The sequence below is a fragment of the Acipenser ruthenus genome, chromosome 22, assembly GCF_902713425.1.
Source record: "Acipenser ruthenus chromosome 22, fAciRut3.2 maternal haplotype, whole genome shotgun sequence".
Lineage (NCBI taxonomy): Eukaryota > Metazoa > Chordata > Actinopteri > Acipenseriformes > Acipenseridae > Acipenser > Acipenser ruthenus.
Genome location: NC_081210.1, coordinates 24,684,404 through 24,704,158, shown reverse-complemented (window position 1 = coordinate 24,704,158; position 19,755 = coordinate 24,684,404). Strand labels below are relative to the sequence as shown.

General features: G+C 40.6%; 1 protein-coding gene across 2 annotated transcripts; it reads left to right on the top strand.

Annotated features, from left to right (window-relative positions):
* The first annotated feature begins 118 nt into the window (after positions 1–118).
* On the top strand, positions 119–19,569 carry LOC117413305 (PWWP domain-containing protein 2A-like). 2 transcript variants are annotated; one of them, XM_058996211.1, is made up of 3 exons: positions 119–1,334; positions 7,255–9,146; positions 14,972–19,569. In XM_058996211.1, exons 1-2 carry the CDS (start codon positions 184–186, stop codon positions 9,125–9,127), a joined length of 3,024 nt encoding a protein of 1,007 aa, XP_058852194.1. In that variant the 5' UTR covers positions 119–183; the 3' UTR covers positions 9,128–9,146; positions 14,972–19,569. The 2 variants fall into 2 exon arrangements, with proteins under 2 accessions (XP_058852194.1, XP_058852193.1); XM_058996210.1 differs by lacking the exon at positions 14,972–19,569 and having other exon boundaries at positions 7,255–11,984.
* The last annotated feature ends 186 nt before the right edge of the window (positions 19,570–19,755 follow it).

Below are 19,755 nucleotides of genomic sequence, written 5' to 3'. Positions count from 1 at the left end.
AAAAGATTTTAGCCAATAAAAAGACATTATTTCATTGGTTCATTTGATTGACCTGGGCATTAACCATTCAGAAACAACTTGGAAATTGAATTGCCAATCCCAAGTGTCTGTCCCGCATGGTGGGTGGGCGCATATCCTATCAGAGAGAGAAGGCCGAGCGTTCTCTGGAAAAGCGGAAAGAAAATGGCGGCCGTGGCTGCGGAGGCTGGAGCTGCTGCGGCATCAACAACACCACCAGCGGGGGACAGAGTGGGGCCCGAGCCGGAGATACTGCAACTAGCCCAGGCGGAGCCCAAAATCGAGGCCGAGGCTGCGAAGGAGCTTGTTTCACAAATGGACCCCATTCCTGATCATGGGGATGTCGCTCCGGAATGCAGCAGCTTGGTCAGCGCTGAGGCAGAGGGCAGGCCAGATCCAGATCCGGAGACCGCGGGAAAGTCTTATATTAATCCCAGCGAGCAGCAGGAGAATGATACAGTGATGGTATTAGGAGGTGAAGTGGAGACTGTGACCCCTCCGGCAGACCACGACCAGGGAATGGAGCGGACAGCGGAGCGTGAGAGTGAGTATAGCGGCGGAGATCCGGAGATAGCGTCTGATCCGGTTGCTGGCAACGAGGTCAGTTCTGATGATTTTCAAGCTTATCCCGAACCCAGGGTTATTTCTGATCTAGTGGTTGAGGCGATCTCGAATCCAGACCCCGCTCCTGCATTAGGAGAAGCTGAGCTGGAAGCACCTTTGTTGGAGGAACGTTTGGCAACTGATGATCACACGGTCCATACAGAACCAGACGAGACCGAACCCATTCAAACGGACGGTGAAGCCCAAACTGTGATCGAGCCATTGCCAGAGAATAAACCGGTTCTTGATGGTGTGGTTACTGATCTGAAGGATGAGAGTGCTGTGGGGCAGTCGTTTGCTGAGTCTGGTCCACACTGTTCTTCAATAGCGACCCAAGACTCGAACATTATACCGATACTGGAAAACGAGAAACTGTTTGGGACCGATTCAGTTCAAAATAAAAACAATGACGTTAACAGTACTGATATAGTGCAGCCGCCTGTTTTATTATTTGAAGTTAACTGCGTTGCTTCAGAACCAGAGGAACTGGTGGTACCGCAGCAGTTCGAGATGGAAACCCAAAAGGGCGAACCAGAAACGAAGCCGATGGCAGAGGAGGGTTCTATTGTGGTCCACACAGAGACAATCGCCGAGCTAATCCCGGGATCCGAGGTACGGGTCATGCTGGATCACATAATCGACGATGCGCTGGTGGTGTCCTTCCGATTTGGCGAGAAAATATTCTCTGGGGTCCTTATGGACCTGTCCAGAAGGTAAATATGACGCCCTGGTATTACTAGAATAGCCATTTACTCACACATAAAGTAAAATATTACTACTGCATGCACAGGAAAGCACCGGGTAGGCCACCACCTGGACACACTCTTCCAAACACGCGTGTTTAATTCACATTTTCACCTTTGTGCATTTTTAAAACCCTGCAACAGTATTTTTTATTTTTATTTTTTATTAATGTACAAGTAGTGTTTTTTTGTAAGTGGGTGTTTCCTTGATTTCAAACTAATGGCTACATAACAACCGGACTTTTCATAACGCGAATGTGTTATTATTATCTCTGTTGGATACCCATGTAGATTGCAGCCCCCAAGTGAAGCTCTTGCATCTAATTAAACCACTGCATTCACACACTAGCATTCACACTGTACTAATCACTGTAGTGATGTACATATGCAAATGTCTGCAAAGACAGTTATCCCATAACTTCTCAGGTGTGGTCTTGTAATTCGCGTATCGGTATCCAATACAACCACAAAGTAGCATGTTTTAAAACCAAGGACTTCTTGGCTGCTAAAACTGGATTTGAGACTTCGCATTTCATTTTTACAATCTTTAAGGCAATGTACTATTTAAATAGAGTTTAGCTTCATGCACTTTTTTTTTGTAATGATGTTTGGTTGAACTATTATGACACAGGATATGCAAGTTGGGGCCAGACACGTCTGTTTGTTTATGGCTTGCTTGCACTCCCCCTATCTCATAAATGAAATCAGATCAGAAAGTGAAGCATACTTTTATTTTGCATGCAAACTATGAGCACAGTATTTAAATGGAAGGGGTTAGCAGTAAGTATTTCAACTGAATACTCTTCAGCTGCTAACTCCTCCCCAGTTCTACTGGCATCTTCCACACTGACTCAGTGCCCACCTTGTTGTTCTCTCCTGCAGCAGTATTTTGTTATTTGTATTAATTACATTGCTAAAAGTGTGCATCAATCCCACATTGTGAAAAGCCTTCAACAAGATTTAGTGTACTTGACAGCACAGTTTACAGTTCCGTGCAGGAATGGGGAAGGGAGTCTGTAACTGTGAATCTTCCAGGTAGGCTTTAGATTCATTAGAATTTCCTACACTACTACAGACACAGTCTGATCCTAATGTTGCAAAATCATTATGTATGCAGCAGGAAACTACAGTCTAATTGAGGCTAGGGTTCAATTGTGATTATGGCACCTCTGCCCTTATTGTGGTTTGGAAGTACCAACATCAGTTATTAGGCTGTTTTGTGGCATTGAGTAGTTCTAACATTCAACTGCAGTCTTCAATATTTCACTTTTTATTTGGTACGGTTTTTAAAGCCAATGTAATTCAAAAGCAATCCTGGACTGAGAGAATTGTCACAAAGTACAGAAAGCATGCTGCTTGGGCTCAGTTAAACCTTGTCCCTCGCTGCACACCCACAACACCTCCGGAGCCCTGAGTGTATGGAACCTAATGGATTACCTTTGTGGTGCCTGTTTTCTCCATCCTATCCTGTGTTAATATTCCAATGCAAGTAATCATTCATTTTTGTTAACACCGGGCTTGTTGTTTTCATAATAAATTAATATTCTTTGAACTGGAGATCATTTCTTACATGGATACAGAAATAAGTTGTCCCTTGCTCAGTTTAGCAGTATCGTGAATTAGTTTAAAGGTAACAACAATATTTTGATCTGATGTTTTCTTATGTCACTAAAGCCATCTCTATCCTAGCTGCTGTTTAGCTTCTTATTTCCCGATGTTCTTACCAGCCACAAGGGAGTGAATTAGCAGACTGTCTCTCTAAGACCTCTGAGACCCAGCTAATGCTGTTGGAGACAAACTGCTGTTCTGCTGCTCTGAACCAGCTTATTATGACGGGCAAAACGTGAAGGAGATGAGAACCGAAAATGATTTGTAATCCCCCCAGTGGGAAACCTGCCTCAATCCTGTTGTATCTTACTTTTAAGTAATGCAAGAAGCAGATTTAGAAGACATTAACAACCCAAAGCCCACCTTTTCTTAAACAAGCAGAGAATAAAATGTACAAAAGCCAGGCTGTGTTTATCTGTATGCAGTAACCCTTACACAACGAGCCCCTCGTTATAACCACAGAGAATCTTATTGACACAGCTTATCGAGAACTGATTCCCTGAACTATGGCACAGAGTAATGTACATTTGTACATGTTCGGTTCATCGGATGTCATGATTTGTTTCTCTGCTTCAGAAAATGGCAGACAAACACACTCTCGGCCTACCTTCATAATAATGTGGCCCACATTAACTCTGGGTTTGCAAAGATTCAGTGAGGCGAGACTGGTGTGCTGACTGTATTTGGATAACAAGGATGAGAGGACAGGAGGGAGAAGGACCACACACCCAACTGCATTGTCTCTCTCGTTTCTTTTTTTTTTTTTTTTTTTTGCCAGCCAGTTTAACACTTTGAAAGGGCCAGTCTCAATCAGTATCAGGAATATCCTCTACATAGCTTGCCTTCAAAATGAATTTTCTAGTTCCAATAAACCTTGAGAAACCACATGTCTGTGGAGTTTCCTAAATCGCCATTCAGATGGAATTACTGGTGTTCTTCTAGTGTGTAATGTATAAGGTACAGGGAACAAACATAGTCGTTTAATAGTATAGGATGGTACTCTAATATTATGATAAAAGGACTGACAATAAAAGTAAGTGCTACAGTCTGTTTTGTTACAATGTGATTAGCTGTATGTGCCGAATATATTTGCTCATCCATACAGAAACCAAATCTGTGCTGGAAAATTACTGTACAACTAGGATGACTGCCATTAAATAGTTATGCTGCTTTTTTTTTTTAGTATTCATTGTGAGTGTATAAATAGAGTTCTGCTTCATGGTTGTCAATGAATGGCCTTCACATATTGTAAACAGCCAGCAACACATCTCTTAATCAGCATTAGGATATTACAATGGTGTTGGTAATGGTAACTACAGCTGTAAAGTTACCTTCTGATCGGCAGAAACAATATTGTAACAGTAGATCTTGACAGCTCAAGTCATGTTTCTAAAGGAATGCACAGGTGGAGACGGACACATGTATTGAAATCCTGGACTGGGGATGTACAGCACAGGGAACAGGGATGCTAACTTTCTGGATTGATTTAGGAGGCTGGCATATAGTCCTGATCTTCCCAGCTGCAACTGGGAGAGGCTCACCTTCCACAATGCATTCCTGATCACCAGGACCATGTTGTGGAATATTTCCCAACATGCCTGTGGACACATTGCTCTGTGTCAGGAATGCAGGAAAACACACAGTTGTTTGTATTGCCACAAATGGGCAGTTCGGGGACAACCTATATTTGTAAAAACACCAGGCTTGTGTTTGCACAATGTGCATTATTATCACTGATGTAAATCACATGGGCTCTGACGCTCCCGTGGTGGGGGATGGGGAACCGACAGGGATTGCTTCTCCTCATCGCGCAACAGCGAACCCTACTGGCCAGACATCAAGCACATTCAGAGTGGATAAGTGGCAAGGCTGGTCTCTGTTCTCTGGGATCGGTAGCCCGCCCACCTCTGCTCTGGAATGCTCGGCTTAAAAGCGATTCTGGCTTTAGGCTTGTGAGATCGGAGGATGCTGACACGCCCTCGGAACGTCTGTATCTCCTGTCTCTGATGTGAATACAAAAGTGGAGCTAAGCGTACCAAGCAGATCCTCCTGATCTACATACTGTATGTACAGTACCTGTAAAAGAGTAAAGCATCTCTTCATTGAGACCTGCATATGAACAGAGGAAGGGTTTCTCCAGATATCCCAAGAGTGCCCTGAGTCATCACAACTGGATAAGCAGTTCTCCAGATGTTCTCTCATCAGTACTTGAAATTGGGACCCTGTAGTTTCATTGGGAAATTAACCTAGAAGTTAAATGAATACAATGATAATCCAAAGAAAGATCTCTATAGCAGTCTTCCATGGGTACTTTGTGATTTCGAAGAGAGTGTTTTTGTTCCTGCTGTGCCACTTTTTTTTACTAAAACGGGTATCAAACACACAATGTTAAATGAATTGACTTTCGGACAGCAATTCAGAAATCTGTAGCAGCACAGAGGAGTTAGTACGTATTGTTAAGTTCATAAAAACTGCTGACAATATCTTGGTCCCTTACTGTACACATATGAAACAAGTTACATTATAAGAAAGATTATTTCTAATACATGCTAATGCATTTATAAGGTTTATACTTGCTGTTTGTTTTGTAGATAAGTTGTACCTTCATAAATATGCTAAATGAATTGATAACATACAACAGGCTTCCTTTTTAAACAACTGAATAGACAGAAAACATCTACAAATTATACCTTAACAATAGATGTCAGTTTTAATTTCCTTAAAGTGGGTAAACAATACGTTTCAAGCGACAGGAAGACCAGGTGCCATGTCTGCCGTCTGTGTTGATATTGCAACTGAAACTAAAGCAGCTGGACCCTATGCCTGGGTACTGTACTGATCAGAGCTGTACCTGTAAACAGGGTTGGGGGCAATTCCTGTTTTTCAATTAAAATCAATTTCCAATTCCTTCGAAGGAACTAGAATTGATAGTTGGGATTGTTCAACTTCTTTAATTTTAAGCCAATTTAATTGACTAAGACTTAAATTTTTAAGTAATTTGTTGCCACTGAGAGAAGCACATTTTAACAGGATACTGCTAATTGCCATTTTAATCAAGGGTGTGTTGGAATTGATTACAAAGGAATGGGAACTGGAATTAGGAATAGATTTTATAAAGGAAATGGAATTGGAATTTGAAAAACATAAATTGACCCCAACCCTGCTTTTAAAAGCCCTGGGATTTTTGAGCTAAGCACAATTAAACGGGGAAAACAAATGTAAATACTTGATCTAGTTACTGTTACCAACAGTTTGAATGTAGAGGGCAGGCCAAAGTCCTTTTGAGTTGAAATTCTAGGAGAAGTAGGCTATAGTAAATTGTCATTCTATTAATGGGTGCTGATATCTGGTCTATGTTCTACAGTACTCGACCAGTATTTTATTTGTACAGTGTCCCTAAAGGTCCGTCCCTGCAGCAGGGATGTAAATCATGGCATGGCTTCAGTCCATTGGAGTGACAGTGTGCCATGATTGGTTTGTAACCTGCTGCAAAGGAACAGCTTGGACTTGGGGTGTTTTATTTATTAACTCTGAGAAAGGTCTTGCGTTTGTTGTGATTTGTGGGTTCAAAACCAGATTTAAGGATGTCGGAGGCAATATAGATTCTTGTATGGAAAGGCATGGAGGCAGGAGGTCCTCCATTGAGTCTTTTAAAATGTAATGCAACATCACACAGCAACTTTGATCCTTGTGAGGGAGATCAAAGCTGTATCTGTTTTTTTGAAGTGGGTTTCTGTAATTTTAGAGGTAGCAGAAAAAAATAAAATCAAGACAGTGTGTTGGATGCTGTTTTCAACATTTTTTTTTTTTTTTTTTTTTTTTTTTGATTAAATCACAGTAATTCTTATAGCTGCTGTTTTACCTGGGGTAGTTTTGATGCACAGGTTTCTTTGATCTGATAGCTACTATATGTAGGTTAATGCATAAATAGTGTTACCCTCTCATTGCTGGCTACAAGTAGGTCAGAACAGCAGCAGTTAAAAATAAATAATTATGCACCTTTTTAAATTAAAGGGATCAACCCAAGCATCAGCCTGAAATTGGCTCTTTCTCGAGGATACCATGTATCCTTGCATCAGGAATCCTGTTTCTTATGCTGCTCATTAGTCCTTTTTAAAATCAATAAATCATGCACATAGCCCTTGATCGACACAAGTTGGTGCGGTTGATGAGGGAAACTTTGCAGATTGAAAGTATTTGCATGGACCGATAACACTAGGTTTATTAGGATTTCCCATTACCCACTGTAAAAATGTGTTATTTTTTTATCCCTTTTCCTCAGATTTGGACCCTATGGAATTCCAGTGACTGTGTTTCCCAAAAGAGAATACAGGGATAAACCATATTCTATGCAGCTAAAGACTGAAGCATTCCAGGCAGAGACAGAGAAGGGTCAGTGTGAAGCTACAGGGGATGCCCCCGAGGACCCTGCCAAGAATCCACTTGTGCCGACCAACCAATGGACTTCTAAACCTCCGCCTTTGTTCCATGAAGGAGCCCCTTACCCTCCGCCTTTGTTTATCAGGGACACTTACAACCAGTCAATACCTCAGCCCCCTCCGCGGAAAATTAAAAGGCTGAAGCGCAAACTGTACCGGGAAGAGCCCACGTCTATTATGAACGCCATTAAACTTCGGCCGCGACAGGTACTGTGTGACAAGTGCAAGAACGGCATTGTGCCGGACAAGAAGGATGTGAGAAAAAGTCACTCTGACTACAGGGGCGAGGAGAGCAAAAAAAGGCGGAACGAGAGCGTGGCGACTGTGAACAAGAGGCTTCGAAGTGAGCTTAAGGTGGAGGAGAAAGGCCGCAGCACAGAGGGAGCGAAACGCCACGCTGCTGTAGTCAAGGTCTCCAGCGTGGCCCCGACCAAAGGTGGCGGCAGCAGGGTAGTCAAAGTGACTGCTGCAGCTTCCCAGGTGAACAGCTCACGGGTGCAGCTCAACACCAAAAAAGTGCTGCAGAGCAAGAACGTGGATCACTCCAAGGCACAGGATGTGCTGAAGATGTCCAAGGAGAAAGTGCAGAAGCGGCAGCGGGATAGCGGTGGCGGTGCCAGCGCGGCGGCTTCCAAGGGAACCATTCAGAAAGTCCACTTCACCCGGCGCCTCCAGAACAGCAGCGGCAACGCGCCCCCCCTGCCACCCAGGATACGCATCAAGCCCCAAAGGTACCGTAACGAAGAGAACAACTCTTCCTCTTGTAAAGCGGGCTTTGATAAAGTGCAGGGCTGCTGTAAAGGGGTGCCCACGACTACTCCACCCTGTTGCACCTCGACTCGCTCCTCAGCAGGTGAGGCCCCTTCTTCTGAAAACCAGAGCCCTGCTAAAAGCCCCGAACCTGAGCCAGAGTCTGAGCCCATGCCTGATCCCCAGCCCGATCCCCAGCCCGAGCCTGAAGCTAACCCTGAGCCTGAGCCAGGGCCAGAGGCCGAGGCCACAGATGAGAATAAAGACCTGGTAGTGGTGTCTGAGGAGAAGGAGCAGGAGGAGAAACGGGAAAAGAGAGGCAGCAAGGGCAATATCACAGTTTACATGACCTTAAATCAGAAAAAGCCAGACTCGTCTAGTGCTTCGATGTACAGTAGTGATAGCGCAGATGACCTTAAATCGTCCAACTCTGAGTGTAGCTCTACCGAGACCTTTGACTTTCCTCCTCCCGGCTCTTTGCACGCACCCTCCACCTCCAGCACCACCACCACCAGCACCACCACGACATCCTCCTCCTCCTCCTCCTCCTCCTCCTCCTCCTCTTCGAAGGAAGAGAAAAAGCTCAGTAATTCCTTGAAAGCAAAAGTCTTTTCCAAAAATGTCTCTAAGTGCGTGACTCCAGATGGCAGGACCATATGCGTAGGGGACATTGTGTGGGCCAAAATATACGGCTTCCCTTGGTGGCCGGCCCGAATCCTTGCTATAACCGTGAGCCGCAAAGATAACGGTCTTTTAGTCAGACAGGAGGCCCGGATCTCCTGGTTCGGTTCCCCGACGACTTCTTTCTTGGCTCTCTCGCAGCTCTCCCCCTTTTTAGAAAGCTTCCAGTTGCGCTTTAACAAGAAGAGAAAGGGCCTGTACCGCAAGGCCATCACAGAGGCAGCCAAGGCTGCCAAGCAGCTGAGTCCTGAGGTGCGGGCACTGCTGACACAGTTTGAGACGTGAAACATGGCAGGAAAGGAAGGTAGGCAAGCAAGCTGTGCCGGAGATTTCCACTATCCCTGTCCCCTCCAAACACCGCGCCACTGGCATAGGAAATTCCAGCCTAGAATAACTGGAATTAACTTGGGTGGGTAGAGATCACACAGCCTCTCTAGTGGCCCTACATTTTACAAATGGGCATGCTCTTCCTTGGTTGTGTTTCTGTTTTGAAACTTGGTTGCAGTTGGACCACAACTTCTCACCCCCACACTCACGCATACACATTTTAAAAGCAGTTACCATCTCAAGTGTTGATATGACTTCAAAGGCCCATTGAAAGCCGTGATGCTCTTCATCCACACAAGGCAGGCAGGTAGGGTCGAGTGCCTTGGGGCCAAGTGAAATCGCATCAGGGAATTTTTATTTGAAGGAGTACTTTTGGGGTTGGTAGTCTGCTGGGAGCGTAGACAAAGGGGTTTATACAGAAAGATGGGGTAGGGGCGCTCTGGATTAAGCCACGGGGAACTGTGAAAGTGTTGTGTAATAGACTGAATGAACAATGAAGGAGAACATCCTGCTGTATTGTTAGTGGTCTTACTTTGTTTTTGTATTGTAGAGTATCACTTAAGAATGAATCACTGAATAAAACTCAGTCTTGAAAGCATTAAAAGACTATTTAAATTGGAAACTGAAATATTAAAAAAATGCAATACATTAGATGTCTTTTTCAATTATCCTGAAAAAGCTGTTGCAGTAGAAATAGGATGGCTAGAAGCAGAAACAGATTTATAGATGGACATCGATTTGATTTTAATCTGTTAATCAACAGTCTTCTATAAATCCCTGTTGTAACCTTTCAGATATAAACGTGTTTGCAGTCCAGCATGGAAACAAGACACCTGATGCTAATAATATTAAAGCCTGACTCTGTAGGTCACTCTAAATTATGGCAAGTCATTTTAACAAGTACAAATTAAAAACAATCCTGGAGTAGGGGATTGAAAATAGGTAGACAGAGTAATCCGTTTACTGTGATGTAGAGGCTTCACATTGTTTTCCAAAAGTCTGGATACAAAGCTGTTCGTCTTGTGATTCAAAGCCAGCCCAGTCTCCAGAAAGCTGTTTCAAGAACAGCAGCAAAGCCAACGTCCCCTCGAGTGCTTGAGCTGTAAGGGGGCAAAGTGCAGGACAGTGACCCCTTTTTAGTTTAAAACAGCAGCTAGTTGAAATCTGCACCCTTTCAGTCCTGAATTATTTTGTCGAAATTTAAGTTATACAATTAAAAAAGGAACTCCTTTATTGAGTATTCATAAGAACAGGATGCACAAATATTTTTTACATATATTTAAACACTACTTCAAAATGGGACCTAGAAGTCCTGTGAGGTTCCACCGGCGCAAAAATAAGGTGGGACCTTGAGGTCCTGCCAGGACTGAAAGGGTTAATGCAGTGTCTCATTTAAATGCGGACTTTCTAGTAAAATGCAAAGGTTAACATTTTATTATTGCATGTAATTGTATGTAGAACACAGGTCCGTTTGTCATCCATTCAGCATCCCAAAAACAATAAAAAGAAAAAAAAAAGCTGTAGCAGATGGAGAAAGCAAAGCAGTCTGTCCAGTCAGGAAGGTGCCAGCGCCAGTCCTGCCAGGTTTGTTTTACATTAGCAGCATTTGGATGGGAAATTCTTTTTAACAGGGTTCTGTAGCAGAAACCGCACAATGGCTAACCACCCTACTAGGTGTTGCACTAAAGGGTGCGGTTTGCAGGTGGTTGAGAGCTAGAGATGGCTTGAATACAGTCCAGTGAAACACATTTTTAAGTGTAGAATATTGAAGGATACAGCGTCTCATTTTCACATTGCTGGTTTGGGGTTTTGCTAGTGATTTGTGCCAGGAGAGCTGGTTTATTCTGTGACTAGTGTGCATACAGTGACCATTTGGAGGTGTTCATCTGAAATATTTAATTTTGAAAAGCTGCTAATAAAACGATATATTTCTTCTCTTCAAAGATAGAATGTCATGTGCATGTTTCTCCTTTGTACCTTGACTCAATAACCCAGGAGGTAGTTCAGTCTGTACTTTTTTTTGTAATAAAGGAAAGAACATAGTGAGTAATGGAGGTGGGACTGGACATTTTACAATCTAGTTAATACAATCCCAAAGAAGAAACAATGTTACAAAAGGATCATTTTTTCTCTATTTATTTTCCTTGAGTAATAGGGATGTACTGCACTTGGTTCCTGTTTTAAGTGATCGTTTTAAAGTGAAACCTGATATTTTATTTTTATTTCCCCAATTATCACTACACCTAAAGATAATTCTTTATATAAAATGGCATTCTGTTTATTCCTTAGAATTATTCCAAGACATGAAAATGCTGTTCAATCAGCACAAGCCTTTCTGTCTTTAGAACTTTTTTTTTTTGCCTGCAGTAAATGGTCAAGCCACTTTTAGGAAATAATGGATATTGATGAAATATTAATGATCTTGCCAAAATAAAACAGATTTAACCCAATTGCACGAATGATAACTTCTAGACTGGAAACACAACTGTCTGCAACCAGTGCAAATGGTTTTTAGTGTGTGTGTGTGTGTGTGTGTGTGTGTGTGTGTTTTTCTCCATGGATTTGTGTGATGGATACTACACTCGCACTATGATCTGCAGTGGATAGTTTGCTCGTAGATCACACTTTGTTACTGTCAGTCCGAATGTTTGATTTGTTTAAATTGATAGTTCTGGCTTTGTATTATTATTATTTTTTTTATCTGTTTGCAGATCAGAGAGTGTTGTATATTGCAAAAACAAAAACTGAAGACATTATTTGTGTGAATGTTTTCTGATGTATAAAGATTATGTAAATAAAATGTTAACTTCAAAAATCTGATCAAGGTGTGTTTTTTAATTTTTTTGTAATATATTTTTTGTAATTTGATTGGCATTTTAAGGAATGCACATTCCATATAAACTAAGATCTCTATCTAGTTTTAAGATCAATTACATTTTTTTTCTGCTATTTCTCATTGCAAATGTATGCAGTATATAAAAAAAAAAAAATAATGCCCATAATTTAAAAGATGGAGCTATGGATACCAGTTGAATGGCTCCTACCATATTTATTTATTTCAAGGTTACACAGAATGTTCTCTTCTGCAAACAGAGTTTAAACAATTTAGTTGCATCATATACACTGGCCTTGGTTTGGATGAAAGCGGGTAGAATCTCAGAAGCTGCTAAAGGAAGGGAGCTTGTCGTACAAGGTATCTGCTTGGAAAGATTCCTGCTTCGCCTGACTTTGCATTTTTAGTTGCACTGGAAAGTAAGGCAGTAGTCTATCTTTTATTTATTTATTTATTTTTTTAATTTTTATTTAGGGAAAGTGACCAACTGGAATGAGTTCCCAATGGTGAATGCTTCGGAACACACACATTTTTGCTCTCCAACACCTTGTGTTCATACTCCAAGTCTTACTCCTTCGGCTTTCACAGTGCGTATTGGAAGTGTACATACAGCAGTGTAGATTGTGTAAATGAAAGCTGCAAAACAAGCTTATTGTGGATCTTCTGATACCATCATCTGAAATGATATACCAACTACATGATGAAAATCAATTTCGTACTGTGACTTTATTGCAGAGAGCCCTTTCCACTTAACACCTCACCCTGCTTTACTGGAACTATGGCACATAGAATGAGAGAAATATTTCCACAAACTGCCCTGCATTTGGGATTCTTAGTGCAGTGTGTGGTCCATCGTTGGGGAAAGGGCAGCTCTTTAGTGGAGGGGAGAAGTAATAAAGCTAAAGTGTAGGAAAATGGGTTCTAAATCCAATACAGTACCACCTTAAACATGGCATCTGTGTTGGCTATTGAAAAGTCTTGGTCTGGTCACTTCAGTTCTTCCAGTAGGTTCTTACAATGTACTGTAGCTGACTGTTCCTCCATGGCCAAAAATTACAGCAATAAAGCATTTATCCTTTTATCTTGATTTACAGTTGGGGTGGGGTGGGGGGAGAATCACGTTCAGAGTTGTGATTAAATAAACAGACTGTTCAGTGATCTAGCAACAAACTATAGCTTATATTTTACTACAAATACATTCACTCTTCACATTCTTTGTCAGAGCACAACATGGCAGTGGAATCTTTATAGTGCTGGCTGGAATTGATTTAAGCTCTTACGTTGATTAAAATGAGGCTATATAATGAATATATATTGTAATTCCCTTGTCTATCTCTAGGGGAGCATTATTCTGAATCTGAAATAAACCCAATATGGTATCCTCATATGAACAGTCCCTTCATTATAATTAGGCTTGCTACTTTTCGATGTTAATCGGTACAGCTAGTTAAACATCGAATTCCCCAAAAATATGAGATCGACTGAAATAAATTTATATACGATAAATGTTGGTAAAACCACTCGCTATTTTTTTTCTTACCAAAAATAATTATTTAGAAATCGTCTCTAGTTTGTGTAGTTTTTATACTTGCTGTCTGTCCCATCTCCATTCCGCTCTGATTGGCTGGGGGTCGCTGTCAGTCATCTCAGTGGTCCTTTAGTATTGTAGTTTCACTCTGTTCTGACAGATCTCGCTGACTGAAGCAGCGCTAGAATGCTGTCATTTGCCAGCTACAGTGCCTGTCATTCAAAGCGCCTACTTTGAAATTAGCGGGTTAAGGTATACATAAGCTTTTGCTTTAGGTATACGGTGACAGTTACTGGTTTGATTTGAAAATGGGGCGCAAGAGAAAAACACTTAATAAATATTGAGCACAATACCCTGGCCGACGGCTGAAGTCACTGCGGCAGGACGAAGCGGGCCAGTCTGTCTTACCTTCCAGTGACTCCGAGTCCAGCTGTGCTGAAGCAGGAGAGGGGGAACTCAGTCTCTGTATAATAAGTGCAAGTTAGTTCTGTTCAACTATCTAAGTTTTGTTTTGTGCATATTATTTTTACTTGTAAATTTATGCTATAAAGGTCTGTGTAATACACTCTTGTATGCTGTGTTTACTACAGTTTATGAGACCATTTTTAAATGTATAGCTCAGCTGTTTTGTTGCATGTTGAATATGATTATGGTTTATTTTAAAACATAAAGGTCGATTTCACCCATTCTCTGCTTCAATTGAAAAATAAAGATCCCCAAAAAAATCTGGTAAATTCTTTCTAAAATAAATGTCGATATTAATCGTCGATTTGGTAAAAAAATTAAAATCAAATAGTAGCAAGCCTAATTATAATTACAAACCTTGGCTAGACAAATAGATGTTAGTGAACTGCACAGCACTGGGAAGAGGTTTGTCCAGTATAAATAACACAGTGTAGTGGTGTACATGTTCTCAGGAATCGGGTACTAATGAAGTTGGTTAGTTAATGACGGGGAAGAAGACGTTGAAGGGGTTGGGATAATTTCACCCTCCACCCTCCATGAAATGACCTAGGAAGCACAACACTATCTGAAAGCATGGCTTGTAAATAGAAATTTCTTTAGCTTCAAATAAAATACATGTTTACTATAGTAAGAGTTTCTTTCAAAACCACACATTTTGAGACCTACATAACAACCCTGCAACTGCTTAGACACTTGCTAGACTAAAGGCTTCAGTTGCCTGTAGTGCCAGTCCTTTCACAACCACTACCTTTCTACTGTTTAGAATACAGCCGTGTATTGTGGCATATACCAACAGTATTTGGGCACCCCCGTACATCCAAGGACCTGTGAACAGAAAGGCATGTAGGAGTCTGTTTGTAACCAATGCAGAGTGGGGTTACACAAGCCCATGTGTAATGTGGTGTTGAGCTGCACTTTCAGTAATGCTGGTTTACTTTTTTTCTCTCTCTCTCTCTCTCTCCCTCTCATATTGCAGCACAGCGACACTAACAAGCTGCTGATTGGTCCCTGAAGTCCACTACAACTCTGCCACTTTTTGGGAGTCTACAGAGAGAGAGGGTACCCCATCCCAGGCACAAGAGAATGAAAACCTTATTTTACCTGATGAGAAAATATTTTATAAATAGAAAATAAAAAGATTTTGCAATAAGTATTGCATGTGTGGAGATTCTCTATATTGTAAAGTTTAGGGACCCACTTTGTATTGATAGTGTAGCATCCCTTTGAGTCTATAATGTTTCCATATGGATGTTACCCTTTTTGAGTTTCTTTTAAAACGAGGGCTGTGATGAGAAGGTTTTGCTTCCTATAATATTTTGAGCGGAGCCTTGAATGGGTGGAGCTTGAAGCCCTGATGCTGCTAAAGGTGCTAGACTTCTCAGAATGAACCGTACTACTGGAGTGTTTGCTACTCGCTGACTCGCGTTGTCACTCGCTCACGCAGCGCTAGAAGCCTCCTCAGTTTAAGCACTATAATCCATGCAGAGCAGCTCGCATACAGCATAGTGTAGAGTACAGTATGAAGTTTCTGTCTGCAATCTATCCAAAATCCATTTTGGCTGGTTACTACTTGAGGCTGAAACCAATCTTTTGAGATATTGGTTACAGTATGTTTTTTTTTTGTTAAAAATATAAATTATCCAACTGAATCCTTGTGAATACCTCATTCGGAAGGCAGGGCTCCGTCTCTTTTTAGCTGCCTTTCCGACTGATAAGTCTAATACCCGTACCAGCAAAATCTGTCTATGCAACTTCTTTTGGATTCGCATTACATGACACACTTGATTTTATTAATTATTTGACTGGCTTGAGGCATTGCATGCATTGGATATATCTGCACAGTGTATTTTTTTATAGTGCTGACCTTTGTTGTTCTAAATGTTTGATGAGCTCAGGTCACAATTGGCTGAAGTCAGCACTCCTGGAAAAACGGGTGCCGAAATGTGGGATGAGTGCTCATTTCCCTGCTCCACCAGGACCTGGGGCCCTCCAATGCATTAGGGCTGAGAAGCACACCCTGATCTACCGTAATAAGGGAGAGTGGAGATATGAGTAAGTCAAGCACTGCCAAGAGGAACTTGCTTCATCAAGCAGGATTCTTTTTCCTTTTTGTATTTAAAGCTTTTGACATTTAAAATCAACTCCAGCTTACTGAAACATAATGCAAATGAACCCACATTGCATACTGCTGATGTAAGCATTTTGTTTTCTGCCAGTAAGAAAGCTACTTTTTTTTTTTTTTTAGGGAAAAAAGGCAATGCTAGAATTGTACTCATGTGTTGACTGTTTCTTTAATTAATGGTGATTTATGATGGATTTTACAGCTAGTAATAGTTGGCACCTGGTTGCAAGGCTTGCAAATCAAACTCTGAAACAATCCTAATGCATGTAATGGTGGCGTCCACTGTCTGTGTGAAACTGGAAGGGCTTTCCTTCTAACATCACAATCACTGGAGGACATTACCCTGAATAATGAATTTCCAAGTTAAAGGGATACTCGTATGTCATTTACATGTTCCTGATATTTTTATTTCTTACCTGTTGTGTGTTCTGTGGGATTCTCTTGTTTCTCATGCTTGCTAATTATTCCGGCAAAACTTGTATCTGAAAAAAGACCTGATAGCTGAGCAAGTGAGGTGGGAAAGGGTGTTAGCGTTGCACAGGCTGCATGCGCAGTGCTTCTCCTATGGGCTTTGCACACCGCGCAACGCTAATATGCTTCCAAACCTCACTTCCTTTCAATCAGCATTGAGGAATGCTTTCTGAAGCAATTTTGGCTGGAATAGTTAGTAAGCATGGCAAATGCCGTAATGATCTCGGCAGAAACAACTATAGATAATCATACAGAACACACGTACCAGGATATAACAGGTAATTCATTAAGATGTAGATGACCTAACATCTCTTTGTCCAGCACTCAGTGTTGTTAATTCAAATAGGTAGTGTAACAAAGCCATAGTACTGTGTCATAATGCTCTTTCATGTTACTTATCAGACCAGTTTGTACTTTATTGTGGTTGACTTTGTTCAAACAATTAGTGTTCAGTTGCTGTTTTATGAATCAGACATGTTACTTCGTACAGTTAAGAAAGTGTGAAATACAGAACACCATTGTGGCTTCCATGTTTGTTTTCATGAGTACTATCATGGTCATAACATGTTTATTTGCTTTATTTTAGTTTATGTATTTGGTAGATATAATTAATTTGTTCACAATCATGATACTAGTGGTTTTTTAACTGGGTAATTTAATCTAACACACATTATTCTGCAGTATAAACACAGGCTAAATTAAAGTGTACTCTTGTGTTAAGTGGTAGGATGCAGTTGGTTTAATTACTTCGTAATGATGGTGAGAGTTGGATTTTAATCCTATGTTGCACTGTTTCCTTTACACTTAACATTTTATAAATATTGTCAGCATTTGGTAACCGCTAACTCCTTCAATGAGATTAGCCAGTGCTTGGTATGTTTAAGGGTTGACTGATTGTATTTTCATCTGTGAACGTTTTAATGTGTGCTAAAATTATATCATATTGCATGTGCTTCATCAGTACATTATTGATTAATGCTTTTGTCCAGCTTGCTAGATGCTCCAGCTATATGAATCAAAATAACCCTGCAAATGATTAAGCTGGATTTTGACTAATTGTAACTAATTTGGCTGAGTTTGGACTGCAACATAGTGTTAAACAAATGATTCTGCCAAAGTGCAATTTTGAGCCCTATTTTAGGCAGCAGTCTGAACAAATCCGTATGTGGAGAGACAGGGTGATGCCAATCCACGGACTGCATTATAACTACCCCACAGTTCAAAATCACAAATTACAGGGTTGTTCTGGTGACATTGTGATGATGGCAATGCAGTATCTCTTTTATGATTGTTTCATAATGTTCTAAAACATCTTCATTTTATGAAAAAAATGAATTAAGGATCACAAGAATTTTTGTAATCAATTATGGGGACTTTCATCCGGTCCCCTAAATCTAAATGATACAGAATTGAAACATGCTTTTAGTCAATTTGCTTTATGAGTTGTGCAAATGGAATGATGTGCTTTATGAGTTGTGCAAATGGCAATTGTGATAATGGTTACTCAGGTTTTAATGCTTCCTTGTTAATGTATTGTTAACCTTTTTTTGGTGGGAGGGAGGGTGTGTGTATGAAGAAAGTCTGTGTTCAGACTGGCTGGTGTACAGAAGTCAGGATTTATTTGTTTTATGTCATTCTAACATAAAACGTTTTAACCACTTTTTTTATTTTGTATAACTTTTTTACCAAACAAATCTGAAGGCAACTCCTTTTAAGACAGTGAGCTGCATTAGACAGTAAACATACATGTAATGTTCAGAGATTGGAGGTGAAGGGTCTGAGATCGCACCAACTCCAGGACCAGACTATATGTTTTAAAGTTCAGAGGCAACACTTTGAAGTTTAAGACCCTGTGTGTAACCCATTCCACTGGTTCCCCTCCAGTGACCAAACATTCAACGCTGTAGCACTAATCACCAATAATCTGATATAACATTACACATAATACTGGGGCTTGGATGTTATTTACATAGATATGGGCTGAGCGCCTTTTTACTCTACAGTATTTGGCTTAAAAGAAACAGTATTAAGCCTTTGGCAGCTTTGTAAGTGTTCTTGTATTTATTAAAATTGAACGTGTGGGGAGAAAATCGTCAGTGGAGGTTCCAAGTATAAGCTATTGGATCCCTGAAGAAACTCGATATAGTGTGTGGGAGGCAACTGTGAATGGATTCTGTAACCTATAAAGTAAATACAACTTTTAACCACGGAAAATGGTCAGCCATTTACTGTAAAAGAGATACTGCATTTTCTAATGAGGGAAACGCTTTTAAAAGTATAGCGTGTCATAGTGCAAGAGATTGAGCACAGCTATGCTGTTGACACGCTGATTTCCTTATATCGTTTATCAAGGACTTTGTGTAGGGTAGCTGGAGTAATTTCAAAACATTCAGCTACTATCTTTGCTTTAAAATAAGAGAATGCTATATTGTTTGCATCTTCTGTCTCAACTTTTCATTAGTATGCAAAATGGATGCTAAATATATAATTGAAATGAATTGAGTGGTCACCTAAACAAGTTAGACATGCCACAACTATTTTCATAGTTCTTGTTTGTGATCCACAGCCTAATACCTGCTGTGTGTTAACTTGTTTTGGCAACTGTTCGGGCGTTCACTGTTAAAATAACGCACCATTTGTTTTACCAGTACCGTAGCCTTTTTTATTTATTTTTTTTGTTCAATTTCAAGTTGTAAAATGTAAAAACGTTTGTGTCAGGGATATTTTATAATGTAGAATTTACAGTACTGTATTGCTTTTCACTTTTTTGGGCATTAGTTGCTTAATATTTAAGCTGCGGTTCACTGTTGAGTTTGTGTCTGCATATCAAGATTTCCCCCCCTTTATATTCCCCTCCTTATTTTATGAAGTTAAAAAAAAGAAAACGAAAATGAAAACATGTGATTCAGCTTTAAAGTTTGCTTCAAACTGAATGTTTTATGAATGTTGTGTAACAATTATTCAAATAAAAATGAATCATAGATTGTTTTCTGGGGGGGTTTGGTGACAACGTCCTGGGTTTCAATACTAATATTTAAGTTAAATATCTTACGTTTCCATTAATACTCCATCACTAAGCCCACTACTACATAAGGAACCAGGTTTATTTCCTACTAAAAAGAAAGTACAATAGGTGTTTGGATTCTCTTCAGACAGGGATCAACACA